This window comes from Xenopus laevis, chromosome 1L (assembly GCF_017654675.1).
Source record: "Xenopus laevis strain J_2021 chromosome 1L, Xenopus_laevis_v10.1, whole genome shotgun sequence".
NCBI classification, from domain to species: domain Eukaryota; kingdom Metazoa; phylum Chordata; class Amphibia; order Anura; family Pipidae; genus Xenopus; species Xenopus laevis.
This window is the reverse complement of record NC_054371.1, coordinates 204,629,524-204,647,481: the sequence shown is the minus strand read 5'-3', so window position 1 is coordinate 204,647,481 and position 17,958 is coordinate 204,629,524. Positions and strand designations below refer to the sequence as shown.

The 17,958-nt window shown below is 40.1% G+C and overlaps 1 protein-coding gene across 1 annotated transcript; it reads left to right on the top strand.

Moving 5' to 3' along the window:
* Window positions 1-16: 16 nt before the first annotated feature.
* ppwd1.L (peptidylprolyl isomerase domain and WD repeat containing 1 L homeolog) lies at window positions 17-17,958 on the top strand. The gene is made up of 11 exons (XM_018265756.2): window positions 17-188; window positions 4,189-4,291; window positions 5,575-5,675; window positions 7,034-7,154; window positions 7,792-8,239; window positions 9,828-10,018; window positions 12,099-12,288; window positions 13,528-13,709; window positions 14,607-14,688; window positions 15,379-15,561; window positions 17,703-17,958. Exons 1-11 carry the CDS (start codon window positions 17-19, stop codon window positions 17,844-17,846), a joined length of 1,917 nt encoding a protein of 638 aa, XP_018121245.1. The 3' UTR covers window positions 17,847-17,958.

Below are 17,958 nucleotides of genomic sequence, written 5' to 3'. Positions count from 1 at the left end.
ACGCAATCGAGGCAACATGGCGTCCGACAGGAAACGTAGGGGAAGGAGCAGTAGCTCTAGTAGTAGTAGTTCCAGTAGCAGCGAGGATAAAGTACCGGAGAAGCGTCGGTGCGAGCAGAATGAGGAGCCGGAGGAAGATTGGGTGGGCCCAATGCCTGCCGAAGCCTCTCAGAATAAGAAGAGAAAAGGTGAGTTGAGGATGAGGGTGTTAGAAGTGGCCCAATGGCAGCATTGCTCTAGTTATTGTTCAACTACACCGCTCAGCATTCTGGGAGACACTGGAGTTATACGTCACAGCATCTTAAAGTGGATTATAACCCCATACATGTAGTGTTCTGTACTTGTCATTCTACATGCCTTCTCCTTATACATTCATTATAACTTTACACTGGTTTGTAAATGGAATTGCAATTGAAAGCCCCTCTGTCTGCCCCTTTTTTTTTTTGTTTTGTTCAGTACATTGCTGGTTCTGACCTCTGAAACAATATAGCAGGAGGCAGCTGATTGAGCTGTGAAGGGATACATTTCCTAGTTCCTGCTATTTAGGAAGAAATGTGTTTAACGCTTGTTATACAATGGCAGGTCAGTGATGGTCTTTCTTTTCAAATTCTCTTTATTCACATGAACAATTAATCCCGCTGACTTGTTTTGACAGAAATTTTAGACCAGAAAGATCAGAAAAAGAAAGGCAAAATACACGGTCAGCGGTGTCAAACTGTTAGCCGTCCTGCTATTGTTAAAGGAGACATATAGGATAAATGGAAAATTCCTAATTTTGTAGGCAATGATAAGTAATATATGGTGTTGCTTTTAGCGTGCTACTATTTATATTCTCTTTAAAAATAGCCCCTTTATTGGAGCTCCCTAAAGATGTTCACTGGTCCCTGTCTGTGTTTCAAATGAACGTCCTCGCCAGAAGCACAGTAGGAGGGGGACAGCCAATCACAGCCCTGCAGTCAAACAAGTACAGACAGGCTCCAGTTCCCTATCAGGTCCTGCTAGCTGCTGATTGGTTCCTGTCCTACAGTGCAGTGAGCTGAGAGCCACCAGCTCCCCTGCACAGCCTGGGAATTCAGAGAGAAGGGAGGGATTATTAGGGTTTTTGCAGAAATGTTCAATAAATCAGCCTGAAACACTACTGTTAAGCACAATTGTTCTATATCTAAACGAGTATAAGTCACTGGTACGTTCTTATTTTTTACACAAAACCCTCAACCACACTTTATGTTGCTGGACTACAAATCCCAGCATACTTTAACATACCAAGGTTAAAGGGGTAGTTCACTTTTCGTGTGTTCTAGAATGGCCAATTCTAAGCAACTTTTAAATTGGTCTTCATTATTTATTTTTTATAGTTTTTGAATGATTTGCCTTTTTCTTTTGACTCTTTCCAGCTTTCAAATGGGGGCCATTGACCCCGTCTCAAAACAAATGCTCAGTAAGGCTACAAATGTATTGTTAGTGCTACTTTTTATTACTAATCCTTCTATTCAGACTCTCTCCTATTCATATTCCAGTCTTTTATTCAAAGCAATGCATGGTTGTTAGGGTAATTTGGACCCTAGCAACCAGATGGATGAAATTGCAAACTGGAGAGTTGCTGAAAAAACAGTCAAACAACTTAAAAAAAATTAAGAACCAATTGCAAATTGTCTCAGAATATTACTCTCTACATCATACTAAAATTTAATTTAAAGGTGAACAACCCCTTTGAGGCATGTTGGAGCGGCAGTTCAGCAACATCAGGGTAGCGGATATGGTATCCATTATCCACAAACCCATTTTCCAGAAAGTTCAGAATTACGGACTCCATAATAATCAAATAATCCAATTTTTTAAAATGATTTCCTTTTTCTCTGTAATAATAAAGCAATAGCTTGCACTTGATCCAGCAAAATCAGCCTATTGGGTTTATTTAATGTTTATGTGATTTTCTAGTATAAAGATCCAAATTGCAGAAATATTCGTTATCTGGAAAACCCAAGATCTCGAGCTTTCTAGATAACCAGTCCCAAACCTGTATTCATAAAGTATTGTTGCTAAATAAAACTACCACAAGCTCTCCGGGGCCCATAGCTGCATTAAAATGCAAAACAATTCTCCAATGAGAATCCCAGTGTAATATCATTAAACAATAAAAAAGAATAAAAAATTGTGTATGTAAGATAACAACAAGATGACTGATAGTACTGGGGATCCACATTGTACTGGTCAATGTATCTGTAATTAAGCTTTTGCTCAGAATTATAGGTAAATTTCTATAGAGAACTAGGGGACGTAGTGGGACACCTTTATGGTTCAGTTTAGCATCCCTTTAATATGCAACTCTCTGCATACGACAAACCTGTATGTCGGGGGAGGGGGGGTTGTACTGTAACAACAGCTGGAGCATTGTTTGTTTTTGACAGGCTCCTTTATTTTTTTTCCCCATCTCAGATTGGGGTCCTTCCTGCAATATCTATTACCTCTTGATCTCTATTGCCAGCCCTGACTGCTCTTTATTATTCTCATAATCTTGAATAGCCAGTAGTTCTAAAACCTTTAACGCTTTGGGGCACATTTACTATTTGTCGAATAATTAATTAACCCTCGCTATTCGACCGTTGAAGTAAAATCCTTCGACTTCGAATATCGAAGTCAAAGGATTTACCACATTTCCTGCGGTCGAAGGAAAAATCGATCGAACGATTAAATCCTTCGAATCGAACGATTCGAAGGATTTTAATCCATCGAACGAACGTTTTTCCTTCGATCCCAAATTGGCTAGAGAGCCTATGGGGACCTTCCCCATAGGCTAACATTGATGCTCAGTAGGTTTTATGTGGTGAAGTAGGTGGTCGAAGTTTTTTTAAAGAGACAGTACTTAGACTATCAAATAGTCGAACGGTTTTTAGTTCGAATCGTTCGATTCAAAGTCGTAGTCGAAGGTCCAAGTAGCCTATTCGATGGTCTAGGCAGCCAAAAAATACTTTGAAATTCGAAGTATTTTTTATTCTATTCCTTCACTCAAGCTAAGTAAATGTGCCCCTTTATGTTGGTTTAACATAGGTACTTAAGTGGTGAGAAGGAAGACATGTTTTAGAAGTTATTGCCTTTTTTAGTTGCATACCATTCAAGTCCTGCATGGGAAATGATTACAGTAAGGCCATCTTCCATAGTGTCCAATTTAAGCAAATAATTCTAATTATTAACATTGGTTTCCTTTTTTTCTAAAATAAAAGAACAGTGCCTTGATTCTTACTAAGCTGCATGGTATTTTTGTACAAACATCATATTGGGTATATTTAATGTTTAAATGATATTTAGCAGACTTGAGTAATTTTGATGCAAATTACAAAATAATCTTTAATTTGAAAAACCCCAGGTCCTGAGCATTCTGAATAACAGGTCCCATACCTGTATAACAAACATAAACTTGAGCAAGGGGAGTTACGGTTAATGTTGCTCCAACGTATTCTGCCTTACAAAGGAGAACTAAACCCTAAAAACAAATCTATAAAAATACCATATTTTATACACTGATCCAGCCCAAAGTTTCAGCTTGTCAATAGCAGCAATGATCCAGGACTTCACAGGGGGTCACCATCTTGGAAAGTGTCTGTGAAAATTAGGTTATGCTGTAAAATGTAAGCTTATGCTACATGGCTGATTATTAAATTCTGTATAGTGAAACTGAGGGATACAGTCACTTCTATTCAGTTGAGCTCAAGTCCAGAGACTGCCATTGGGTTCTGTCATGTATGTTGTCTGATATGAGCCTCCCTTCATCGGGTTCATTTAGGGTGGCTGATCAGGCACGTGCACTACAACGATACAATAGCACATGTGTGTGCAGGAATCATTTTCATGTTGTCTGTGCTTGAGATACAATGTTTATCTGGGGAGATATAAGAGAGGGAGTAGCTCAGCCGGTAGACACCTAGGGACACTACACAGTCACTGCACCCAACAAAACTCCTGAAATAGTGGTGGACATAACAGTGGTATGATGACTTTTGTACTGTAATTCTATGAGACGTGGCAGTACCCTTGTTTTACCAAGTATTGTGTCTGTACAGAATGAAGAACAGCACTGCACAGCACGTTAAGTAACATAACTGAGCTTACCGCATATGATTGATTGTTTTAGCTTTAGGATGCTGTCGGGGAAAAAAAAGACCAATTTCTCTGTTCTTTTTCCTCACCCAGTTCTTGAATTTGAGAGAGTATACTTGGATAATCTCCCCAGTGCTTCAATGTATGAACACAGCTACATGCACAGAGACATCATCACCCACATCGTATGCACAAAGTAAGTATGGCCCCTAGTCTGGTGTGTCCGTTAAATGCCATAAATCATTTATACTGGCTGGAAACCCACCCCCTTTACCAAAAGGATAAGGTTTTCTGTAAATGTGAAATAGATATTTGGTACCTTTAATGGGCAGATTTATCAAAGGTCGAAGTGAAAATTCCAATTTTTTTATGGCCAAAACTGTCAAAATTCCCTTTCAGAATTCGAATTTGCCACCTTAAACCTGCTGAATTGCTGTTTTAGCCCATGGGGGACATCCTGGGATCAATTTGGAGTTGTTTGCAGCCTTCCTGAAAATCTAGTTTGTTTGTTTTTTTGGAGGAAAAAAAAATGAATTTACGGGTCGATCCCATTCACCAGAGTTTGAGAAATTAGAATTTTTTAATAAATTGCCGTTGGTCGAATTTCGAGTTCATGGGAGTTTAAAAAAAAAAAAAACTCCCACAAACTCTAAATCCGACCCTTGATCAATCTGCTCCTTAATGTAAAGAAGAACATGGTTGATAATGAGTTCAGAATGCATTTGGCTTTTTAATGCACCATAGCAAGAAGTGTTTAATAACTAGATCTGTTCTGCGGAGTGTGTTTTTGTGTTGAATAATGGGCATTTAAAAGTCTTTGCCCTATTATGTCATTGTTTGCCAAGCAATTGTACTGTACATGTAGTTATGGGCAAGGTCCCGTAGACTCCATTTTTTTGCCCCAAATAATTTAAATTTTTGTATTTATTTTCTTTCTCTTTGTAATAATAAAACCTTGTACTTGGCCCCAACCAACAAATAATGAATCCTTATAGGAAGCAAAATAATCCTATTCGATTTAATTAATTCTTAAATATTTTTTAGTAGACTTGAGGCATGGAGATCCAAATTATGGAAGGATCCCTTATCCCGAATACCCCAGGTCCCTACCTTCTGGATAACAGGTCCTATACCTGTATTAGGCTATGAGGCCTCCAATCCCTTAATGCACCCAATATACGACCTCTCCTCCCCATTTTTGTGCTTCAAGGAGCAGAACTAATCTTCATTTTGGTGCATGCCAACCTTTAGTATGCGTGTTTTACAGTGTTAAAGAATTAATTATATCTTAGTTTGGATCCAGTACAAGCTACTGTTTTATTATTACAAAAAAAGGAAATCACCTTTAAAAATTTTGATTATTTGGCTTAAATGGAGTCTATGGGAGATGAGCTTTCTGCGTAACAGGTTTCCGGATAACTGATCCCATACCTGTATCATAAGTCCCTACTATTTCCCTTTTTTTTTCTTCCTCCGCAGAACAGATTTTATCATCACTGCAAGTCACGACGGACACGTCAAGTTCTGGAAGAAAATAGAAGAGGGGATAGAATTTGTAAAACATTTCCGTAGCAATTTAGGTGAGAGGTTGTTTTTTAAGTTGTATATTGGACCTGCTTGCACCTGTAAAATAAGTTCTGTATTATATATATATATGTTTTGTTCCCCAACATGATGATTACTCTCTTTCACAAAAAATGTTGTGTAGCCATAACCTGAGCATGAGTAGGGCTTGTGCTGAGCACACTTTCTGCCTTTTGTTTTAAAGTGAAACTGACACTAAAAATTTTCTTTTCTAAGTATTAATCTACATCTAAAATCAAAAAAAGTTCCCTATAGGTACATCGTTCTTTGCTGATAGTTCTGCTTTTGTAAAAGTAATTGTTACTTGAAGTTCCTAAACCTGACTGTTTGGCCAACCTGTCCCTTCTTAACCTGTCAGAGTCTCTAACGGACTCCTGCTGCACAAATATGGCAGCCCCCTCATAGAGGAACATGGGGGTAAGGAAGGTAATGTAAAAGCATTAGGCAAATACTTCTATGGCAAAATTATAAATAGCATTCAAAGATAATGTTATGCTAGATATAAAAAAAAGGTTATTTTCTGGTGTCAGTATTTCTTTAATCACAAAAAAATCTGTGGTTCTTTTTATTCCTTGTGCTAAACAGGGAAATAAAAGCTCTTGGTCCATGCAAGTTAGATGGATTCCCGGTGCACATATAAACAGAAGTCTGTTATGCATGGGAATTATGTGAGCTCTGGTAATTTAAAGGAGAAGGAAACCCTTTTGCAAAAAAAAAAATCCGCCCCCCCACCCACATAGACTTCCCTCATCCCTCCAGACTAACTACCCCCTGGGGAAATGCCCCATACTCCATACTTACCCCTCGCTGCAGATTCTTCCAGCGGAGTTGCATGCATCCATCTTCCGCAATCTCTGTAAGCTGACTGGGAGATCGGCAATTTCCGTGTAATTCCGCACATGCGTAGTTGTCGTAGACCAGCAAACTGCTCCAACTGCGCATGCGCAGAAATACTGATCTCCCAGTCAGCTTACAGGGGAGCCAGAAGATGGGACGCGTGGAACTTCGCTGGAAGAATCTGCGGCGAGGGGTAAGTATGGAGTATGGGGCATTTCCCCGGGGGGGGGGTTGTTAGCTTGGGGGGAGGGGGGTCTACGTTGGTGGGGGGTACGGGTTTTTTGCAAAAGGGTTTCCTTCTCCTTTAAATCAGCACAAGCTCTACTTCCTTTAATAAAGAGGTGCATTTTCCCAGGGTATAACTTTGTTCACCCTCCATGCCTGCCATATTCCTGCCCCCCCCCCACTGTTATATTTCTGTAGTCCGTTCTTATTGCAGTGAGTTTATCTGTATCCGTATTACTTTAATCTCCTGTAGCATTTACGTAACTGCTTTTTTCTTCTGGTCCCGTTCTAGGAGTAATAGAGAGTATAGCAGCTAGTTCTGAGGGAGCCCTGCTGTGTACTGTTGGCGATGACCAAGCTATGAAAGTATTTGATGTGGTGAATTTTGATATGATCAACATGTTGAGGCTTGGGTATGTATTTCTGCCACTAATAATTGATGTCCACTAACACTATAGATGTTGTAGTCCTTCTGATACAACTTTGGTGGGAAATAAAGCGTATGCGCCACTAAGATTTTCTTCATATACAGTATACAGGAATGGGACCTGTTATCCAGAATACTCTGGACCCTGGTTTTCCAGATAACATCTTTCTGTAATTTTGAACTTCATTTGTTACGTCTACTAGAAAATCATGTACACATTAAAGGAAAACTATACCCCCAAATGAATACTTAAGCGACAGTTTATATCAAATTAAGTGGCATATTACAGAATCTTATCAAACTGGTATATATATTTAAGTAAATATTGCCCTTTTACATCTCTTGCCTTGAGCCACCATTTTGTGATGGTCTCTGTGCTGCCTCAGAGATCACCTGACCAGAAATACTTCAACTCTAACTGTAACAGGAAGAAGTGTGAAAGCAAAAGACACAACTCTTGTCTGTTAATTGGCTCATGTGACCTAACAAGTATGGTTAGTTTGTGTGCACCGTGAACCCTACGATCCTAGGGGCGGCCCTTATTTTTTAAAATGGCAATTTTCTATTTAGAATTAACCAATGGCACATACTACTAAATGGTGTTTGCCTGGCTTCTCTTGTAGTTACCACCCTGGCCAGTCAGAATGGATTTACTGCCCCGGCGATGCGATATCCGCTGTTGCGTGTTCTGAGAAAAGCACCGGGAAGATCTTTGTTTACGACGGTCGAGGAGATAACCAACCAATGCATGTATTCAACAAGCTTCACTCTTCCCCTCTAACTGCCATCCGGCTGAATGCCGTGTACAAAGTGGTCGTGTCTTCGGACAAGTGTGGGATGATTGAATACTGGACCGGTCCCCCCAGGGGATACAAATTCCCCAATAATGTCAGTTGGGAGTACAAGACTGACACTGACTTGTACGAATTTGCCAAGTGTAAAGCCTGTCTCACAAGTATTTCTTTTTCTTCGGATGGCAAGAAAATGGCCACTGTTGGGTCCGACAGAAAAGTTAGAATATTTCGCTTTTTGACTGGAAAGCTGATGCGTGTTTTTGATGAATCTTTAAGCGTAAGTACTCACGACTTGCTGATCATTACTTCCCCTGCAGAAAAAATGGACGGACGCACTGTTTTAATAAATAATTCCAGCATAAAGGCTGCAAAGCTGATTAATAATGAGTTCAGATGGAGGCTGTATAGAAACAAAACTAAAAAATGGGAGTCTGTAATAAGTCCCACAGCATGGATATTTTATATGGATTTGATAATGAGAGAGAGAGAGAGGTTTATCCTGTTTGATTACAGTCGAACCCCAATTTTACATTTTTCAGGGGACCAGGAAAAAATTATGTAAAATCCGGGAAATGTAACTTTTTCTTCAAGTACTGAAAGGATATAAGCACAGGAGTCCCTTTTACTTTGAAATACAATATTTACTATGTTAATAACAAGGGTTAAGCATTTCAGTGTTAATGTTACACTATGGGGGACATGTGCAAGACTCTCTGTCAGTCACATACACAACCTAAAGCAATAAGTGATTAGTGCAGGGCTGTATAAGGGGCAGACTGATTGCAATTGACCATTTACAGGCAAAATATACATCTGGTTAGTATTTTAAGCCTCTTTATTTCACAAATAATAACATTCATAGAGGGGAAAAAAAGCAGGACAAAATTTTGATGTAAAATCCGGGAAAACATTACTTAAAATCAGGGAAATGCACCCATTGAAATGCATTAATAATTGGCGGGACCACAAATAAAAAATGTAGCATGTGGGAAGACTTTGATTTTTTTGCCTTGATATATTACAGATATCTTAACTCAGTTGGTGCCCAAAAAATATATACCAAGCCAAAGGGGTATACGTATCAAGGAGTGAAGTTAGAGTTCTCCACAGTCCGCAGAGGGAAATACCGCCTCTCTCCATTAATTTCTATGGGATTTGTAAAGGCGTATTTATCAAATGGTGAACTTTCACTTTCAACCTTTGATAAATACGCCTTTAAAAATCCCATACAAAATGAACGGAGAGTGGCGGTATTTCACTCTAGCGGACTTTGAAGATCTCTAACTTTACTCTTTGGTAACTATACCCCTTAGGCAACAAGCAGTGGATCCGTTCATTATGAATGAGAAGCCCCAAAGCATGGATTTTTTTAAATGTTTGATTTTTGTCTTCATTCTGGTTGGGGGAAAACAATAGTTATTTTTATTTTAATTGCCCACACTAGGCTGGCCTCACTGCCCTCACCGGTGTGGGGAGTCGTGATGTGTGGGCCGACCCGAGGTTTGGGCTGACCTTGCACACTTCTTCGTGGGCGGGTGCGGGTTGAGCTCTTCTCCTGCTCTCCCCTCCCACCACTGTCAAATGGAGACTTCCGGGTTAGTCTTTTATAGACACTGCGCCTGCTCGCCCCACCCCTTTTGTGACGTCATGGGCGGGGCGTTGCAGGTCTATAAAAGCAACCCAGAAGTGCGGGAAATCCTGACCCGAACATCACTAGTGGGCAGCAGAGCCTCAGACACCAAGCACATCAACTTTTATTGGTTACCATAGTTGCCATATTATTTACATGTGAAATAACCACTGTACATATTCATCAAATAATAAGATAAAGAATCCTATTGAACTAAAAGTGTTGTGTTTGATAGATGTTCACAGAGCTGCAGCAAATGAGGCAACAACTTCCAGACATGGAGTTTGGGCGCCGCATGGCAGTCGAGAGAGAGCTGGAAAAAGTGGATGCAATGAAGCTAATGAACATCATTTTCGATGAGACTGGGCACTTTGTACTGTACGGAACGATGCTGGGTATTAAAGTTATCAATGTTGAGACAAACAGGTGGGTTTTTATACATCTCTCACAAACCTAAGCATTAGCTCTTTCTCTGCCACATGGGTTTGTACCTCGTCATGACAAGCCGGGTTCCCTTAATCGATACGGTTATTATAATTACCTTTTAAAGGAGAAGAAAAGCTAACAATGCAGTTTATTGCCAATAGATTAGCCACAACAGTGCAAGCTAGAATGCCATTTTTATTCTTTAAAATTATTTTCCATACCTGAGTAAACAGCTCTAGACACTGTCTGTTTGTTTAGTATAGCAGCTGCCATATTCGCTTACTGTGACATCACTTCCTGCCTGAGTCTCTCCCTGCTCACTCATAGCTCTGGGCTCAGATTACAGCAGGGAGGGAGAGAGGAGCAAACTGAGCATGCTCAAGCCCTAGCCCTGGAGGTTTAAGCTGAAAACAGGAAGTCATACAGAAGCCCATGTGTACACAATAGAAGGAAAGAAATGCTGTGTTTCTTTTGACAGAGAACTCGGAGCAGATTTACTTTACTGGTGTATTTATATAGACATTTTTGATAAAGTTTACTTAGTTTTAACCTTTCCTTCTTCTTTAATAAATGCTAAGGTCAAATGTCCTCTCTGAGATGAGTGTAGTACTAGGGAATACCTTTGTACTCTTCACTTTGTATTCTTGATCCAGTTCCATGCAGTCTCTTTCAATGCACACTTAGAATTAGGAAGTTGTTGCTGCTGTTGCTCTGTTTGGCCGACTCCTTTTTCTTCTAGTATCCTTGTGCCACATATGAATGGTTATTGTTTGTGTACTCAATGTGTAGTTGTTTGCTGGGTATTTTGGCATGTTATGCCATTGGAGTCTCTCATGGCCAGTGGTTTCCCAATTCAGAGCATTGATTAGTAGCAGAGGAGACTTAAAGGGGTTGTTCCTTTAAAGGGGGTGAACCTTTAAATTAACTATTAGTGTGATGTAGAGAGTGATATTCTGAGACAATATGAAATTGGTTTTCTTTTTTTATTATTTGTGGATTTTCAGTTATTTAGCTTTTTATTCAGCAGCTCTCAAGCTTGTAATTTCATCTGGTTGCTAGGGGTCCCGATTACCCTAGCAACCATGCATTGATTTGAATGAGAAACTGAGATATGAATAGGAGAGGCCTGAATAGAAAGATGAGCAATACAAAATAGTAATAACGTTTGCTAAATTAGTTTTTTTTTTAGATGGGGTCAGTGACCCCTATTTGAAAGCAAATTAGAATAAGAAGGCAAATCATGAAAAAACTATGGAAAAGAAAAAATGAAGGCCAGTTAAAAAGCGGTTTAGAATTAGCTGTTCTATAACATGCTAAAATTGGCCTTAAAGTTGAACCACCCCTTTAATCTGAATGTCAATTTGGGTGAGATCTGGGGATGAATCACAATTTGTTTTCCTAGATATTCATGAAAATAGAATCATTCATATATTGCACAAGGATATTAGAAGAAAAATGAGACATCCAAATAGAGGTCAATGAGAGTGAGTTTTGGGGTAAAAATGTATGTTAGGAGGTAAGAGGGTCCTTGACCTAAAGCTGGTCCTCCAGGGGCCTTAACTTAAAGAAACCCAACAATCACTGCTGTAGGGGATCTGTTGTCCAGAATGTTCGGGACCTGGGGTTTTCTGGATAAGTGATCTTTCCATAATTTGGATCTTCATACCGTAAGTCTACTAGAAAATGATGTAAACATTAAATAAACCCAATATACCGTTTTTTCTTCCAATAAGGATTAATTATATCTCAGTTGGGATCAAGTACAATCTACTGTTTTATTACTACAGAGAAAAAGGAAATCAATTTAAAAAAATTTGGATTATTTGGATAAAATGGAGTCTAGGGGGCAAATTCACTAAGAATCGTAGTTGCGCCAGGCGCAACTTCGCCAGGCGTAGTTTCGCCAGCGCTACGCAAATTCACTAAAATCCGAAGTTGTGCTCAGGGGTAGAATCTCTCTTGTGGAATCTCTCTTCCATCCAGGCGCCATGCAAAGCCAGTTATTCAGTATTTCTAGCTGTTCTACTGTAAACTGCTTTGCTTTTAAATTCTGATTCACTGCCATGTCTTCCTCTTGCAGATGTGTCCGTATTCTGGGCAAGCAGGAGAACATCAGGGTGATGCAACTTGCCGTGTTCCAAGGAGTAGCAAAGAAACACCATGCTGCTTCCACAGTGGAGATGAAAGCCTCCGAGAATCCTGTGCTGTTGTCCATCCAGCCTGACCCAACCATCGTGTGCACGGCCTATAAAAAGAATCGATTTTATATGGTCAGTGGTAAAATGGGTTGGTCTCTGTGTGACGTGGTTGATAGGTTGGATCTCCCTGGGCCACATGTTGGGGTTTTCAGCTGCCATTGTGGCAATGTAGAGGCGGGGGGGGGGATTTGCTATTGCTGCAATGACCAAATCTAGGTGTAGGAAATATGTATTTATATTTTTTATTTGTATAGCGCTCCTTGAGGGCAAAGCACTGCACAGCAGAACAATAACTTAGTAGTAACAAACAAACACTGCATTAATAAGTAATAATATGTGCATTATTAGGAAATACAATTCACATAAATATAAAACATAATTATAATACAAATTAAGTGCTCAGTGTCAAGGAGACAAAAGGATGGAGGTCCCTGTCCTGTAGGGCTTACAGTGTAAATGGGAGGGTAACATACAGACACAATTCGGACTCTGAGGGATATTCAGAGCTGTAGATTACAATGAGTGACACTGCCATATAAGTGCCAGTTCCGAGTTCAGGTGTTATCCAGGTGCTCCCAGAGGTAATCTTTGGGGGGAATTCACAAAAGTGTCGGGAACGAAAAAATGTCTTTTAAATGTCGTAGAAAGTGTCGTAGTAACAGCCAACAAATTCACAGAGCATTTACCTGCCAATTTTCTGACGTGTACAACACTTTTGAAATAGTGTCGTTAAAAGTGGGCATGGTTTTTTCAGCGCCACTTTTCCCGACATTTTTATGAATTGCTCGTAAACTCATTGCTTTGCCGACAATTTTTTCCGACACATTAGGCTCTCCAAAATGAAAATGTCGGTCAAATTGACGTCTGTCCAACGAAAAGATATACGAAAATTTAGAAAATTGTCGGACTTAAGAGACATTCAGAGACGGTAACCTCTGCCTTTGTGAATTTGCCGTTCGTACGACATTTTAGAATTTGTTGACCGACACTTCTGGGTTACTTCTTTTACCGACACTTTTATGAATTCTCCCCTTTGAGTTTAGATCTAAAAACTTTGAAGGAGGATTCTCTCCGGAGAGTTTCAGGAATGGCATTGCAAGAGTGAAAAAGAGAGATTGGTTTGATGCGGGAAACAGCAGTAGTAGTAGTGGGGATGCAACCAAACGGTTGCTTGGGGAGGGGCCGGCACCCTTTTGGATGAGAGGAAGTGACTATAAAATCATGTCTTGCGCGTTTGCTAATATTGCAAAGGTGATTCAATGTAAGGTTTAAAGGATATATCTTTTTCATTCATTGGGAATCCTTTTCCAGTTCACCAAAAGGGAACCAGAAGACACCAAAAGTGCAGAGTCAGACAGAGACGTATTCAACGAGAAACCATCCAAAGAAGAGGTGATGGCCGCCACTCAGGCAGAGGGATCTAAGCGTGTGTCAGACAGTGCTATTCTACACACCAGCATGGGAGATATTCATGTCAAATTATTTCCTGTCGAGTAAGTATTTCTGTGCCTTCCATTCCATGCAAATGTGTATAAATGAACCTCACAGTCTGTACAGTCTATAGTAAGAGGCTAACAGGCATAAATGAGGAGGTAGAAAGTAGAGCGGCCATTGAGCTGGAGGCAAATGTCCTGTCCTACCACACCTGCTTTGTATTGGTGTATATATTAGGGATGCGTCTAATCCAGGATTCGGTTTGGGATTCGGTTTGGGATTCGGCTAGCGTCCTATGCAGGTCCATTTTTTGGAACCCGTACCCGCAACCTGCAATCTGTAACCCGCATTCTGCATCCCGCATTCTTACCCGATTGGACCTGCTACCCGACCCACAAGTACCTTATCCACAACCTGGACCCGCGACCCGCTGACCGTCCATAATCAGGAAGCGCTGTCGTAAACTGGAAGTGGTGTCATCAGCAAAAAGGGAGTAAAACAGGAAGTGCTGTCATTGTTAACCGGACGTGACATCATCGGAAGTAGACATGATCAGAAAAAAGGAGTCAAAATTGCTATTGAGAAGACCCGCAGAACCACAGACCCGCGTCTACCCGACCTGCTGCAGGACTCTATTCGGGCCAGGATTTGGCCTTTTTCAGCAGGATTCATATTCTGCGAATCCTTCTGCCCGGCGAATCCGAATCCTAATTTGCATATGGGAGGAAAATTGCATGACTTTTTGTCACAAAACAAGGAAGTTAAAATTGTTTTCCCCTTCCCACCCCTAATTTGCATATATGAAAATTAGGATTCGGTTCGTCATTCGGCCGAATCTTTCGCAAAGGATTCGGGGGTTCTGCCGCATCCAAAATAGTAGATTCGGTGCATCCCTAGTACATATAGGTTTATAGGCACAAACTAGGATACTTATATTTTGCATTTGTCTCTTTCAGGTGCCCGAAAACAGTGGAGAACTTCTGTGTCCATAGTCGTAACGGCTATTACAATAGACACACGTTTCATCGTATCATTAAGGTAAAGAATCGCAACAGCAACTGTCAAAATAAAGTACAGAAGATTCCCTGCTCCTTTTTCTTTTAATCAGAAGCTTGGACTCTACTGTTTTGTCTCTTTTCTTTGACTTATTGATTAGTATGACAGGTAGGCTTGGGCGAATTTGTCCCGATTCGCTTCACCAAAAATTCCCCAACATCGAAATTTCGCGGACGCCCATTAAAGTTGTTTAATGGGTGTCAACATTTTTTTGATGCGCGACGCCATATGTGTCTTTGGCGTCGTTTTTGCTGCGAAACAAGGCAAAAAAAATCGCCCATCCCTAATTACAGGTATAGGATCACTTATCTGGTATTCAGAAAGCTCAGAATTTTGGAAAGTGCTTCTCCCATAGACTAATCGAAATTTTTAAAAATGATTTCCTTTTTCTCTGTAATAATAAAACAGTAGCTTGTACTTGATCCCAACTAAGATATAATTAATCCTTATTGGAAGCAAAACCAGCCTATTGGGTTTATTTAATGTTTGTTTACATAATTATCTAGTAGACTTATGGCACGGAGATCCAAATTACAGAAAGATCCCTTATCTGCAAAACACCAGGTCCCAAGCATTCTGGATAACCAGTCCCATACCTGTACATGGTTTGGATTTTCCATTCTAGCTTCTATTTGATAATTGTTTCTAAAAAAAGTGTAACTTGTTTTCTAGGGATTCATGGTTCAGACCGGCGACCCTACTGGTACAGGGATGGGAGGGGAAAGCATATGGGGAGGAGAATTTGAAGATGAATTCCATTCAACATTGAGACATGATCGTCCCTACACTCTCAGTATGGCAAACGCTGGCCCCAGCACAAATGGCTCTCAGTTTTTTTTCACCGTGGTGCCTACAGTAAGTAACTTGCAATTGTCATGTTTGATGGATATCAGATGTGTCTTCAGTGCTGCAGAAGTTTTTTCTATGTTCAGATGAAATTGAAGAGATGGTGTCACACAAAACAAAATACCTCTAGCCTTGCTTTCCAGACAGGCCTTAGGCTCATGTCTTAGCTCCAGTCTGACACTGCTGATATTTTTATTTATTTTAGCACCATCAAAATTTAAATTAAGTACAGGTTATCCAGAAACTCATTATCCAGAAAGCTCTGAATTATTATCTCCTATAGACTCCATTTTATTCATTTTTTAAAAATGATTTCCTTTTTCTGTGTAATAATAAAACAGTAGATTGTACTTGATCCCAACTAAGATATAATTAATCCTTATTGGAGGCAAAACCAGCCTATTGGGTTTATTTAATGTTTACATGATTTTCTAGTAGGCGTAAGGTATGAGGATTTAAGGGGAACTATCGAGAAAATGAAAATTTAGCTTAAGCATACTGAAATAAAAAAAATTCTAAATATTATCAATTAAAAATTCTGCATTGTTTATGAAATAATCGATTTTATCTTCACTATTCCTCTCTCAGCATCTGTTTCTCTTCATTCTGTCTTCAGGCAGCAGTTGAGTGTCAGATATTCATTGACAGTTAGATCCAATATATCTTATAGGGGGGCTCCTTTTGCCTAGAAGATGTATTAGAGCTCACTCTATTAAAATCACCAGACCAATCACCAGTCTCTCTACATGCAAAAGGCAGTTATTTTGTTTGTACTGGAATCAGTTATTTGAGTGAGCTCTAATACATGTGCTAGGAAAGGAAGCCCCCTATAAGATATATTGGATCTGTCAATGAATATCTGACACCCAACTGCTGCATGCTTCAATATGCTTCCATTAAATATTCTGTACCTTTTTCATAAAAATCATGATTTTCTGTGATCCAGCTCCCCTTCTCTATGTGCACAGACTTCAGCCTGCATGAATTCCTCAACATGGCGGGCCGGCCCACTGCTGCTTTACTTCAAAACAAACTCCCCCCTCCTCCAATTTCTGTAGTGTCAGGGAAAGCGTGTGGAGTTGTCATGGAGGTCAGCTTTAGGAACGAAAAGATAAATTAACCTGAAGTATCTCTTATCATCTTGAAGTAAAGCAGTCGTGGGCCGGCCCGCCGTGTTGAGGAATTCATTGCAGGCTGAAGTCCGTGCACATAGAGAAGGGGGAGCTGGATCGCAGTAAATCATGATTTTTATGGAAAAGGTACAGAATTTTTTATGGAAGCATACACAAGATAGGTTTATTTTTAGACAGTGGACCCTTTAAAGGAATTACATTTTTTGACTTTACATTCCCTTTAAATTTTCATTTTTGCAATAGTTCCCCTTTAACGTTTCCTGGTTCCCCGCCTAGCTAGACCCGCTACCCAACCACCCACACTTAGTTCACTTACATTCCGACCTGTTGCCTGTGAAACAGGAAGTGATGTCAAGCCGTGGAATAATTGTGCGCTAATCTCAGGAGAGTCCCATGCCTATACAGGTATAGGACCCCTTATCCAGAAACCCGATATCCAGAAAGCTCCGAATTACTGAATGGCTGTCTCCCATAGACTCCGTTTTAGCCAAATAATCCAAATTTTTAAAAATGGTTTTTTATCTCTGTAATAATAAAACAGTAGCTTGTACTTGATCCCAGCTAAGATATAATTAATCCTTATTGGAAGCAAAACCAGCCTATTGGGTTTATTTAATGTTTAAATGAATTTCTAGTAGACTTAAGGCATGAAGACCTAAATTACGGAAAGATCCATTATCCGGAAAACCCCAGGTCCTGAGCATTCTGGATAACAGGTCCCACTGTACCAGCACAAGGTACAGTCCTATGCAGGCAGTTATAGCCTTTGTATTACTTACCCCTGCAATGAATCCTGCCTGTGAGTAGTCGTCCAGTTACTTAACAACTGAGCCTTTCCTTGACCCGAAATGCACTTACATCTTTGTTCAGACGACATTCCACCCCCATGATTCTCCTGTGAATAACGATGCTCCAGGGACAAACAAGAATTCATTGTTTAGTACAAGAATACAGCAAAGGATTATAGTGCAGGTCCCTGCTGCAGTATCTCACGTATTCTTCTCACTTCCTTCCCAGCCTTGGCTCGACAACAAACACACGGTCTTCGGGCGAGTAACAAAAGGGATGGAAGTTGTACAAAGGATCTCCAACTCCAAGGTTAACCCTAAGACGGACAAACCTTACGAAGATATCGCCATAATCAGCATCACTGTTAAATAGGACTTGTCACTGCTTGTGTTTAATCTGCAGACATTGTACATATTTTCATGATTTTATACTAAACGACACAATGCGAAACACGTCCTCTCCTCAATAAATATGTGCCAACGTG

Bases quoted from the DNA above. Each gene is read 5' to 3' on its own strand.
- ppwd1.L (XM_018265756.2), top strand. From the start codon at position 17: ATGGCGTCCGACAGGAAACGTAGGGGAAGGAGCAGTAGCTCTAGTAGT. The intron at 10,019-12,098 runs GTGGGTTTTTAT...TTCCTCTTGCAG, and splicing joins ATCAATGTTGAGACAAACAG to ATGTGTCCGTATTCTGGGCA. The intron at 13,710-14,606 runs GTAAGTATTTCT...TGTCTCTTTCAG, and splicing joins GTCAAATTATTTCCTGTCGA to GTGCCCGAAAACAGTGGAGA.